Here is a 12,899-nt window from a genome sequence, read left to right on the forward strand (position 1 = left end):
CGCCTTTGCTCCATATGTACAATCTGTATTCTTTGTATACCTAATGTACTAATGTATGTAATGTAATGACGACCTCGGTGGCGCAGTGGTAAAGTTCTTGCCACTCAACCGAGAGGTCCCGGGTTCGATCCCCGGTCGGGTCATGATGGAAAATTATCTTTTTCTGATTGGCCCGGGTCTTGGATGTTTATCAATATATGTATTTGTTATAAAATATAGTATCGTTGAGTTAGTATCCCATAACACAAGTCTCGAACTTACTCTGGGGCTAGCTCAATCTGTGTGATTTGCCCTAATATATTTATTTATTATTATTAATGTGTTTATGCGCAATAAAGTTCATTTATTATTATTATTATTAATAATATCGACAAACTTTTTGAAACAAGTTATTATTTTTTGCCATTCAATAACTACGAGTTACTAATAACACTGAATTGGCGCCAATTTCCAATTTAATTTACCAACAAATTGCAATAAATTACTTTGTCCGACACAGAACAGGGTCATTACATTTTTCATGCGGTACAAGCCGCGTGGAAAGGAATGTAGAAACAGGCTGGTCTGCTCAACCACTTATGTTCAACGTTAGGGTGCCGACACGCTGAACCGACGTGAGTGTAAGCGACATCCTTACACTAAATAAATATATAGGGACAAATCACACAGATCGAGTTAGTACAGTACGCACTAATTGTAATTACTTTAATATCATTGTAACACTTGGTTGGCGACTAAATCATATATGAATAAGTTCGAAACTTGTGTTATGTGATACCAAGTGGGGTGAATTGTCGAGCGTTTTGAATACCGTCATTACTCTCCTTCAAATTTCAACAAAGACAAGAAACTTTTCACTATCCTAATTTATAATTAATAATCTATGTTGGGGTTGTGTGTGTCGATTCGATTGTGAGAAGTGAAATGGAAAACCACTGCTCTAACAATAACTAACATTCACCCCTCTCCCCCCAGAGCGATATGCGGCCGCATCGAACCGTACATATCGGCGTTGCCGCCGCCGTTCCGCCTCCATCGGCCGCTGCTGGCGCGCGCCGCCAGCACGGAGGCCAGGACGCCTGCGCGTGCGCCGTCCTTCAGCGTCTGCTGGTGCGCCACCACGCCGGTGAGTCGTTTTTCCAACTCGTTCCATTATCAACTCGGCCCGTTAATGTTTATTCTCATTTCGTACTAACTGATCCCATACCCAACTGATCCAATTTGTAATTTGATCCATTCTAATGTCATTCCATGGGAGATAAAGAGATTGGGACTGCTCAATCCCTTTTACTCCCGTTAGCAATTTGTCCCATTCGCACTTTGTTCTATTTGAAAATTGTCTGCCACTAAATTAACACCAACTATTTTCCCCACACTCAGATACCGGAAATAGTGAACGCCACGACGGGCAAGCTGGAGAGTGGACAGCCGTCGTTGCTGTGCAAGCAGAGCATGTTCGCGCGCTGGCAGTACCTGGCCCGCCGGCTACCGCTGTTACCGCAGGTGACACTCCCTCCTACGTTGTAAAAGTTCACTTGGAGTTCAGATTGGCGGTGGGATGCATGGTGAGGAGGAGAGGGGGGGGGGGGGGGGGCAGTGTAGAAAATAGGGTGAGACGCACAGTTCCGGGATAATTGTGTAGGAAAATGGGTGAGGCTTCTTTATACTACAGTTGACAACACATTACTTTCCGTCGATCCTGGACAAGCAGAGCATGTTCGCGCGTTGGTAACACCTGGCCGCTGTGGCCACAGGTGATTATAGTCCTTCCAGGACTGCCAAGCTAGGTGGTGGGGAGCAACAGTGTAGTGAGACATACAGTGCGGCGGCAAGAGCGCAGAAAATTGGAGTTAAGATGTCTCAAACTAGTTTTTTTTTTTTTTATATGAAAAGAAAACTACGTGTCACGAAAAGTCATAGAATAAAAGTTGCTTTGAATAAAACTTTAGGTTTTGCGTTTGAGACAAACAGCGGGAGGCAATAGTGGAGATAATATAATGAGGTATATAATAAGAGGATAAAATAATAATATTCTTTATTATTATACTGGGAGCAAGTCTTACAGGGATAACAATGGCTGAGGATAGAGAGAGATGGAAGAAACTCCACTGACAGGAACGACGTTCTCAAATGATTAATGAATACTGTTGATGAATATTGCCACTGAACCGAGAGGTCCCGTTTCTATCCCCGGTCGGGTCATAATGGAAAATGATCTTTTTCTGATTGGCCCGGGTCTTGGATGTTTATCTACGAGGGGAGGTCAAAAAGTTCGCGGAATAAGGGGGAAGCGGGTTGAAATTAAACACCAAACTATTTTTCCTTTTCAATATATTCTTCCTTAACTCTAATACATTTTTCAAATCTCTCAAATAACTTATTTATACCATCGAAAAAAAATGATTTATCTTTGGTATAGGCCGAAATTGCCGACTTCATCGTCGCCAAATTTTTTTCCACGCAGCTCTTTGTCATTTTTGGAAATAGATAATAGTCACTGGGTGCCAGGTCTGGACTGTAGGGTGGGTGGTTCAATTGTTCGAAGCCGCATCGGTGAATGGCAGCCGTCGCAACATGGCACGTGTGAACGGGTGCGTTGTCGTGCAGAAGGAGCACACCTTTTGACAACTTTCCTCTTCTTTTTTCCTTAATAGCTTCTTTTAATCTTTCCAGTAAAGAAGCGTAGTACTGTCCCGTTATAGTCACACCACGTTCTTTGTAATCGATCAATAAAATGCCTTCTGTATCCCAAAAGACAGTCGCCATGATCTTGCCAGCCGATTGTGTCACTTTGTACTTCTTTGGAGGAGGTGTGCCTTTTTTATGCCACTGCATCGACTCTTGCTTCGACTCAGGTTCATAGTGGTGAACCCAGGTTTCATCACCAGTAACAATCCGGGCCATAATTTCTTCCTTTCTCTCTCCACAGAGCTCCAAAAATCAGTTTTTGGAGCTCTGTGGAGAGAGAAAGGAACACTCGACACGTTCACGTTTTTGAAGTGGCGTGAGAATTCTCGGAACCCATCTTGCACTGACCTTAGTCATGCCAAGATGATCATGTAGAATATTCAAAATACTGGTTTCGGATACTCCAATCATTGCTGCAAGCTGCTTCTTCTTCAACCGGGCATCTTCCAATACAAGTTTTTCTACGTTTTCGACGATTTCCGAAGTGGTGGCCTCAATTGGCCGTCCGGAGCGTGGATCATCTTCAATGGACTCTCTTCCTTATTTGAAAAGACCATGCCACTTGTAAACCATGGTTTTTCTAGGGACAGAGTCCCCGTAAACAGCCAACAACTCTTGAAAAATAATCTGAGCGGATTTTCCTTGCTTGGTAAGGAACTTAATAACGGCGCGGTGTTCAATTTTCTCCATACTGGCTGATTTCTTCCCGATTCAGTTGTTTACAGGTCGATAACACAAAAGTTAATGACCCGATTACCCCCAAACTTGATATATATACTCTTAATGAGGTGCTCAACTAGTAACTACCTGGACGAGTAAACCTACCCCCACCAACCCCTCCATTCCGCGAACTTATTGACCTCCCCTCGTATATAGATTTGTTATAAAATATAGTATCGTTGAGTTAGTATCCCATAACACAAGTAAAATTTTAATCAAACCCTCAAATGAATGGGTCTTGAAAGTTTGTATCAAAATCATGTCTGTTCCGCTTTCGCGGAGCAATCCAAGCTGGCGGACCCGCCGGCAAAAGCTAGTAATAAATAAGTATGAAAATGTTTAGAACACAGATTTGAGTTAACCCCAAAAGTAAGTTCGAGATTTGTGTTATGGGATACTAACTCAACGACGCTATATTATAAATTTTTCATACAGTTTGAAGTACGTTGAAGAATATAAGATACTTTTTCATCCCGGAAAAATATGTGCCGCGTGGGCTTTCAGCTACATTATTTAATATAACAGTATGTTTTTAATACTTCAGGAACTGGAGCCGAATTCCTCTCAAACATTGCCGTCCGATTTTGATCACCTGCAGTATAACGAGGCCAAGCAACTCGCGCCCGCTTATCAAGTAAGTCTTCTTCCTCACCCATACAGCGACGGAGCCAACGGTCCGATTTCAGCGCGAATTCATAATGTTTCAGTATTCTCCTTGGTGTCATCAAGAGGGCACTTTTTTGCCCCAATAAGACTGTAAAACTTAATTATTTCTGTACTTAGCTGATTTTACAAAATCAATTATCCAAATATTCAAACAAATCAATAGTTTGTACAAACTCGACGGCACTAGTATATTTGTTTAATAATATTTCAGGCAGCGAAAGATCGTCTGATCGAGGCGTTCGAGAAAGCGAAGCTTGGCCGCTGGATCAAGAAGCCTCTGGAGCAGGATCAGTTTTTATGCGAGATTCTTGATGCGGACCCTCAGCTTCTGTTCGCCTAGGCGGGTCCCGCGCTACAAGGGTATAGCGAGCTGCAGCCCATTGCCGGGGGGGATGGCGGAGACGATAGGGCTTGTCTTACAGCGGGGGGCAATAGCGTAGATAATAGTATGATACATACAGCGGGGGGCAATAGCGTAGATAATAGTATGATACATACAGCGGGGGGCAATAGCGTAGATAATAGGATGATACATACAGCGGGGGGCAATAGCGTAGATAATAGGATGATACATACAGCGGGGGGCAATAGCGTAGATAAAAAGATGAGGCATACAGTCGGGGGGGATAGTGTCGAAAGTAAGGTGAGACATACAGTGAAGAGCAATGGCGTGAAAAACTCTATGGGTTGTAATGTGGAGAAAAATTGCGTTGGAAATAGGGATTGTCCTAATAATTATAGAATGGCATTTATGAGAAGACATAGTGTGGAAAATATGATGGATGATGATGAAGGAAAGGATGGATGTGATGGCACAGATAAAATAGGATGGATTGAATTAAATGACAGTATAAATGAGGTTATCTATGATGAAAATGAGGTGGCTGCTGGAAATAGGATGGATTATCTTAAAAATGTTAATATTGGCAGTATTAGTGAGATTGGTAGAGTAGGACATGTTAAATTTAAGGATAGTTTTAGAGACGTAGGATTAAGCGAACATGTTGCCTATAATAGTAATAAAATAGAGTTAAGTAATAATTTTAATTTCAATAATGATGATAAATTGGTTGATAGATATAAAAGTAATAGCAATGCTAGTGTTTTTCTAGATAATGTTGGAGTAGGCACAGAAAAATCTATAATTTTTGATAATTTTCATACCAGTATTATAGGAGATACAGATAAAGCTGAGATACCTTTTAATTTGAGCGTAAAACGTAAACATGTCAGGAGACATTCGGACGTCAATGAATGTGCATCCAAAGATAATTTAAATGCCGCATATCTTAAATATATAACTGATTCAAATAAAATAGGTGCGAACAATGATGCTGTATCTAAATTTAAAGAAAAGGGATACGAAAGACAGAGTACCATTCAAGAGGTCATAAATTCAAAATCTAAAAATACTAAAGATTATTATGTCAACGCTCAACATACACATAATTACAATGAAAAGAAATATGAAAGACGCAGATCTATACAAGAAATTATAAATTTTAAACGTAGACACGTCAGAAGATCCAACAGTGACAATTTTAACCATGTCGATTTTAATTGTGACGCTCAATACGATTATGATATCGATAAAGATTTCGATTCTTATCTAGCGTCTAAACAATATGTTTCAGATAGTTTTCAACCGGAGAAATGTACTTTACTTAGGAAAATTAAAAGCGCACATTCACATTTAAACAATTATTCCAAAGACAAAATTAGTGATGTAAGTTTAGATATCGACAATATCGCGTTAAAAACGAAAAACCTTTTTATAGATAACGAAAATTTAGAATTTGAGTCGAATAGTTTAGTAACATTTAGAGACAGAATCACTAAATGTAGAAATAAAATTGGTGATATAAAAAACGTCGAATACGGTAGAGATTTTTCTATTCCCAGTTCGTCGGATGATTGTAAAAATGATTTCGAATTACATAATCAAGAAGAAAATACCAAAGAAAACAAACAAGATCATGCTGATTCGAAAGATATTAAAACATTATCAATTGGACAAGAAAGTCGAAAAATCCAGAGCAAATTGCTCATGAAGAAGTTGGTTATGTTAAAACAAACAAATATAGAAAATACTTAATTTCTGGCCCTACAAAATTATACCCGTTGCAGGCAATCTGGGCACAATTACTGCGGCGCCTCCTATCTGTGATTGTAGGCATCGCTAATCTGCGTCGCCCCTTCGTAACGAGCACCCTGGGCAGTCGCCCAATCTATTCTAATCCTTATACTTACATAATTATAAAACGAAGTCTTCTGCCGCGTCTTGTCTGTTCACGTTAAAATTAAAAACGACTGCACAGATTTTCACTCGGTTTTCACCGAGAGATAGATTAATATAAAAATAATAATTATTACATTTTTACCGGAGCGAAGCCGGGACGGGCTGTTAGTTTAGCTTTCTTCTAAACCACGCAAGGGATTTTGGTGTAGTTTTCACTAATTTTTAAGCTTATAAATATTTTGCAGCCATCTGGTTAAATCGGCCATTTAATTAAAAGGCTAGCTAAATCACGTACAGACAAGTCGGTGAATGTTTCATTGAACAACTTCACAGATGCCTTTCAATTGAACGCCGGCTTTTAATTAATCTGCTAGCTTTCCAATTTAAGGCTGATTTAACCAGATGGCTACGATATATACACACGATTGACCCCGTGCGAAGCCGGGTCATATCGCTAGTGTTTTTTTAAACCCATCGTCGTCGCCATTGCCCTTGCTGCAGCACGCTATACTGTAGGACGAGACCAATCTTAGTGACAGATCAATATATTCTTATAGTCTATAAGCGAAATACATAAATCCCACCTTTTGTATATAAAACTAGCGTTGCCGCTCGATAGTCTATCGATAGCGATTCGATAGACTATCGATAGTTTGGGAAAAAGCAATAGTATCGATAGAATCTATACTATCGATAAAGAACAATTCTCCGTGATGTCGATTAGACTATCGATAGTATTGCTCTGCAATATTAGGATGGTTCTCGGAGCGTTTCGACCGCTGCGGCCGCGCTGTCATTGCAATCCGTCAATTTTCTCGACGAAGGAATCATTTCTAAATTCAATCATTCATACAATTGACATTACCACAGTACAGATTAATTATTTAAAGTCAGATGTAAAACTAATTCTTGTTTTTGTTAAAATTTGTAGAAAATTATAATGACAGCGCGGCCGCAGCGGTAGAAACGGTCTGAGAACCATTGTCACTATATGTTGTGCATCGATACAATCGATAGTTTATTTCATATTGCAGATCACTTTTGTTCCTCATTTATATAAATGATATTCCAAAATTGGGTCTTCATGGTCATGTAACCTTGTATGCGGACGATACATGTCTATTTTATATAGGTAACAGTTTAAATGAAACTACAACACAAGCTCAACAGGATCTTGATAAGTTGTTCGAATGGTTTCAGTTCAATTTATTAACCATCAATATTTCTAAAACAAGTTATATTATATTCAAGACAAAAAATAAAACAATCCCCCCCCATAACTCTCTAAAAATTAATGATACATTTATTGAACAGAAAGCTCACGAGAAATATCTTGGCCTTAGACTTGATAATCATTTAAGATGGGATAAACAAATTTCATACATAAAAAATAAGTTAGCTTCACTTACAGGGTCACTCCGTAGTATAAATGAATGTGTTCCTAGAAAACTCAAGTACAATATATACAACTCGCTCGTAAAGTCCCATTTGTTATATTTAATAGAAATATGGGGTACTGCCGCCAAGACCGGATTACAAGAACTACAAAGAGCCCAAAACAAAGTAATAAAAGCACTATTCTGCTATCCCTACTCAACATCCACCACAAAGATTTTTAAAGAAACAAAATTAATGAACATTCAACAACTTTATCGTTATAATACTTGCATTCTAATTAGGAAGATACTAAATAAAAACATGCACACTAGTTTATCGTTTACCCAAAAATCACAACTTACTAAACGCAAATTACGTAGACCAAGTTTACTTGTATTACCAAAGATACGTACCAAGTTGGCGAAAAAAAGCATCACTTTTGAAGGAGCACTCTTGTACAACAAATTACCCTCTAATATAAAAAACGCGGAGTCCTTTCAATGTTTCAAATCACAGCTACACGATTATATTATTCAAATATAACTGTTGCTATTTATCCTGAATAAAATAAATGTATATCGTTGATAAATACTTGTATAATAATAAACCTACATTGACATAAGGGAATAATAAGATTTTCTGTACCTTTTGTTTGCCCATTGTCTAAAATGTTAATGCGGTGACTGCATCCTAGTTTAGTTTAAGTATTGTTAATTCTGTTCTCATGTAAGTGGATTTAATGTAATCTTTTTATGAGAATAAATTCTTTAAACCTAGATCAACACTATAGCATCGATAGACTAGTCGTCGCTCACGCTTCAATACTGTCGATAATATTGTAATTTATTTACCAATAGTATTACTCCACAATAATTATCGATAGGCCTATCGATAGTATGGCCTTTCCGATAAAAACTGTCGATAGTTTGGCAACGCAAAGTAGAGCGAGCATATCATTTGTGTCATTAATTTTATTCAAAAAGTCATGTGTGAAATTCTTTTATTCATCCCACGAAAGTTCATTATGACACTATAATATAATCAAAAAGAGAATCCAGTACGTTACATACAAGGGTATCAAGAATGCTGGCAGCATTACCCCTCTGCACCGTTATTGTAACTCTTTGCTCACTGCCCGCCCTTGATCGTCCGTTACGTAGTAGCGTGCTATAATCTCAAATATTATACAATAAAATTGTAATTTTTTGATTGTAAGCGAACTATGTGAATCGTTATTGGAACCAAATATAATTTGAATTGATTTATTAAAAATTGTTTCATTTCTGTCAACCCTACTAAATCTGTGAAGGCGTATGTGCATGTGTAGGAGGTGTATGTGTGTGTGTATGTTTGTTAGTCTTTCACGCAAAATCTACTGGACCGATTATTATGAAATTTGGTGCACGGGTAGAATGTAACCTGAAAAGGCTACTTTTTATCCCGAAATTCCTAAGGGAGCGAAGCCCCAGGGCGCAGTTAGTTAATATAAGGATTGTTTTGGCCAATGCTAGCTCCCTGTGGTATATTTAATATTATTGAAGGTAATCGTAAAGTGGCGTCAGCCCCGTTACCAGAGCTGCATTGATTGCATTCGCGTCTCTCTTCGTAAGTAACCTAAAACATAATACTCATTGAGACATTGGTGCAGTAGCGGATTTGCCCTAAGACCCATTATGCCCGGGCGTAGCGCGGTCAGCTATTCGCCAAAGTTTGAACTGTTTGCCGATAGTATATATTAGATATATATTTTTTATTTATTTACTAAACTTAAACATAGCAAGCTTTACATATTCCGGTCACAGTACTTCCCTGATGTTTTGTCTTAGTCATTTTCAAAAGTAAGTTATTTTTTAGGTAAGTAAGGTAGTTTAAAGTGCGATAACATGCATTCAACTGTAAGAGATCCCTTACTGGCAGCAGGGACCGGACCGCTATCCCTTTCACGGGTTTTGAAGGGGTTTTTGGAATGGGTTTGCTTTCGAAAGCCGTTCGGTGCTGTAACCCGTTCAATTTGCTTTGGTAAGTGCTATATCAACGACTACAAAACCCTTTCTTTGAGGTAAGTCATACGAAGGGGTTGCCCGTTCAGATAGCAGGCTAATTTATGCTTTAAGCTCAGGCCATACGGTCTTAATTTGAATAAATTGCAATGCACCTACTAAGCGCGTGCGGTAAAGCGGTGCGTTATAATTTACACGATTCAATGTGTCGCTTCGTGTCTTTTAGGCTCTTCACACACGGAGCTACGCAAATTTGCACAGGAGCGGGGGTGTGATGAAAACTACACCCCTCTCCCCCCGCACGCATTTAAGGAGAAAGCCAAACAGGGTAAGCGCTATAACGAACGGGTTACCCCTTCGAAAGAGTTAGCCATATCATATTGGAAATCCTTTGAAAGGGTTAGCCTCACCATATGGGATAGTCATTGGATTGGGTTAGCCATTGAACAGGTTACACAAGAATATGGGAAAGCTTTTCAAAGGATTAAGCAAACGAACGGCTTGTCTGGTCCTCGCTTACTGGGATAAGTCTGCCATTGTGCATTATGCGTATTATATTATAAATGCGAAAGTCTGTTCAGTTTTCACGGCTAAACCACTGGACCGAGTTTGGTGAAATTTGGTATGCATATAGTTAAGGAGCTCCTTTTCAAACATAGCTAATACTTGAAAAAATCAATCCCAAAGTTACTATAATGAGGGGTAAAAGTTTGTATGGAAATCATGTTTCGCAGAGTGCGGACGGATCCGCAGGCAAGAGCAAGTAAATTTCCTATAAGTTTATGAATTACGGAATTTAATAAAAACGGCATTCAAATTTAAATATATTATAATCAATGTAAAATTGTTTCTAAGAGACACAGTTCAGAAGAAGTCAAACAGCCATTGTATCGAGCACCAGCGCTTCTCAACCTATTCGTCGACGAAGTTGCACGCGCTACAGTTTGGGCATCTCTTGTGCAGCTTGCGGCCTCCTCGCCACGAATTCTTGTTGTCGAGTTTGTACCCGTAGCGCGATCCCGACCTGGATCTGTGAAGTGGGAGCAAAATCATCAAGAAACCTAGACATTTTCGACTAAGGGGCGCATTTTAACCTCCATTGGCGATACATAATCAGATTTAAGACTAAAGCCCCTCCCTCTCCTACACAAATTATTTTTAGTACCTAGCTTTAAAAAATAATTTAAAATTGTGGCGTCGTTGTCGTTGCGTCACAAATGGCGCTCTGTGATTGGTTAGCTGCGTCTCACTGCGAATCGACTTGATTGTCTAACTTCTCATTATCGAGTCAATTCGAAGTGAGACGCAGCGAACCAATGACATTGCGGTGTGCACAGAATTGCGTCACAAATGATTGGTTAGCTGTGTCTCATTGTGAATAGACTTTATTGTCTAAATAACATAACACTAACGCACCTAAGAGCGACCTTCCGTGCGATTGTATGTATGCTCCTCTATATTTTCGGTGTGCAATTGTCTATATCTACATATTATAATAAAGCTAAGTAGGTTATTATGTTTGTCCGCGCTAAAAAACTACTGGATATAATTTGAAGCGGTTTTATCATTTGTATATAGCGCATGGTCTAACTTGAAATCTTGTTGTAAATCTTGGATTGATATGCGAAGTCGCAGGCAAAAGCTTGTTTATTATTGAGCGATCGAGCCAAGCGAGCGAGGTCTACAGTTCAACTTGGGTCGAAAATACATTTTTTTGTACGTAACGCGATAATTTTCGAACCGTTGGTCTGATTTTGATGAAATTTAAAAGGTATGTAGGGATCTGTCAATAGAATTTTTAAGTTCGTGCGGCATCAAAATCGGTTATGTCGTTTTTGAAATACTTATTCACATATTTGTAAAAACTGATCAAATTTTGTGTTCGTGAGGTCTATGTTTGTGGCGTTATTATAATAAGACTAAGAACCTGGATCGCGACCGAGATATCCTCGACTGCACCCGCTTTAGTTCCTCGTCTTGCTCCTTGAACAGCACGTCCCAGTACTGGTACAACAGGTACATGATCGTCAGGAGCCCGGCTATCTGAAAATTTGCAACTTCAATAAAATCTGATTAGCAATATCTCCCGGCATTTCTTCTCGGCAGCGGTCGTTCCGTAATGCCAGTACTTTGTAGCTTTTTGAGGAATTTACTATATAAAATTGACGTAAAAAAGTGGCTGAGAAGGTCTAATTTCTGAATTGAGTTCGATAACAATGATTATGTCTTACTGGAATTGACTTATTGACGCAAGCTCTCTTTCATCTGAGCGTCATCTCGGTCACTTCCTCAGCCGTTGAGCGTCGGAGCCCAGCAGTCCAAAATCGGACTCCGCTTTCCTACAGTTGTCATGTCAGATCATTCATCCTTGACGTCAAACCAGTATTTCTTTGATACAAGCTGTTATATTCAATGCGTGACAACAAAATCTGCAGTGAACCCTTGAGGAGTTCCCTCGTCGGGAGCCAATCTACACAATCAGTAATGCATATCATAATGCATTGTCATGGAAACTAACGACGAATTTCAAACACAAATGTACTGGGTCTACCATGAAACATAAAACACGTGGCACGTCATTGCGTCCACAACATTTTTTACACGAAGCGTACACGATATTGGAAAAAGAGAACGTTGGTAACGTGCTACGTGTTTATGTTTCGTGGTAGGGCTTTAATTTACAAGATTTAACAGACATAACAGGTGAAAAGGCTAATACAAACCGCTATATTGAGTTGTCTCGCTTTTACGAATTCAAATATAGATTCGGCGAAGGCATCCATGGCTCGTACCTAATGTGCTCGCGAGTGATGCCAGGAGACGACCTTACATGGTCCTCGGTTTACCGTCTAGCGTTCAGATCACTTAAAATTGAAGGGGTATTTTAATTTTTGAATTAATTTCACACGTAATTTTCCATAGCGAACCTGGCTGACAGTGGCATTTGACGGCGGCATATTGGAGTTCTTTTTCTGAATCGCTTTTGTTCTTTCCGGCCAGAATTGAGAGAATAAGTTTATACAGGGCTACTGGTATCAAACGCAAAACCTCCTAAAGACTGCTTGGGTACATCAAAACAAGCAACTTTTACTCTACGACTTTTCGTGATACGTAGATTTTTTTTAATATAAAAAAATACAATCTACTTTGCGATTAATATTAACTCTTATGTAATAGCCCAGCAACACGAGACAGTACAGTAGCGTTAT

General features: G+C 39.2%; 2 protein-coding genes across 7 annotated transcripts in view; one reads left to right on the plus strand and one right to left on the minus strand.

Moving 5' to 3' along the window:
* The window catches only part of Adar (Adenosine deaminase acting on RNA), a 57,927-nt gene extending 49,511 nt beyond the window's left edge, over positions 1–8,416 (plus strand). For all 6 annotated transcript variants that reach the window (XM_053767235.2, XM_053767238.2, XM_053767234.2 and 3 more), the window contains 4 exons: positions 976–1,126; positions 1,381–1,503; positions 3,953–4,042; positions 4,286–8,416. In XM_053767235.2, the coding sequence (XP_053623210.1) occupies positions 976–1,126; positions 1,381–1,503; positions 3,953–4,042; positions 4,286–4,414 (493 nt within the window). In that variant the 3' untranslated portion in view covers positions 4,415–8,416. The remainder of the gene's footprint in view (positions 1–975; positions 1,127–1,380; positions 1,504–3,952; positions 4,043–4,285) is intronic.
* Positions 8,417–10,501: 2,085 nt separating this feature from the next.
* Positions 10,502–12,651, minus strand: LOC128682523 (uncharacterized). Its single transcript, XM_053767266.2, has 3 exons — positions 12,414–12,651; positions 11,618–11,733; positions 10,502–10,720 (listed from the first exon to the last, which is right to left on the minus strand). Exons 1-3 carry the CDS (start codon positions 12,471–12,473, stop codon positions 10,603–10,605), a joined length of 294 nt encoding a protein of 97 aa, XP_053623241.1. The 5' UTR covers positions 12,474–12,651; the 3' UTR covers positions 10,502–10,602.
* Positions 12,652–12,899: the final 248 nt, after the last annotated feature.

This window comes from Plodia interpunctella, chromosome 30, assembly GCF_027563975.2.
Source record: "Plodia interpunctella isolate USDA-ARS_2022_Savannah chromosome 30, ilPloInte3.2, whole genome shotgun sequence".
Taxonomy (NCBI): Eukaryota; Metazoa; Arthropoda; class Insecta; order Lepidoptera; family Pyralidae; genus Plodia; species Plodia interpunctella.

Excerpts from the sequence above, each read along its gene's own strand:
- LOC128682523 (XM_053767266.2), bottom strand. The coding sequence starts at position 12,473 with ATGGATGCCTTCGCCGAATCTATATTTGAATTCGTAAAAGCGAGACAA. Across the intron at positions 11,734-12,413 it reads CGAGACAACTCAATATAGCG|ATAGCCGGGCTCCTGACGAT; the intron begins GTTTGTATTAGC and ends GCAAATTTTCAG. Across the intron at positions 10,721-11,617 it reads ATATCTCGGTCGCGATCCAG|ATCCAGGTCGGGATCGCGCT; the intron begins GTTCTTAGTCTT and ends CCCACTTCACAG.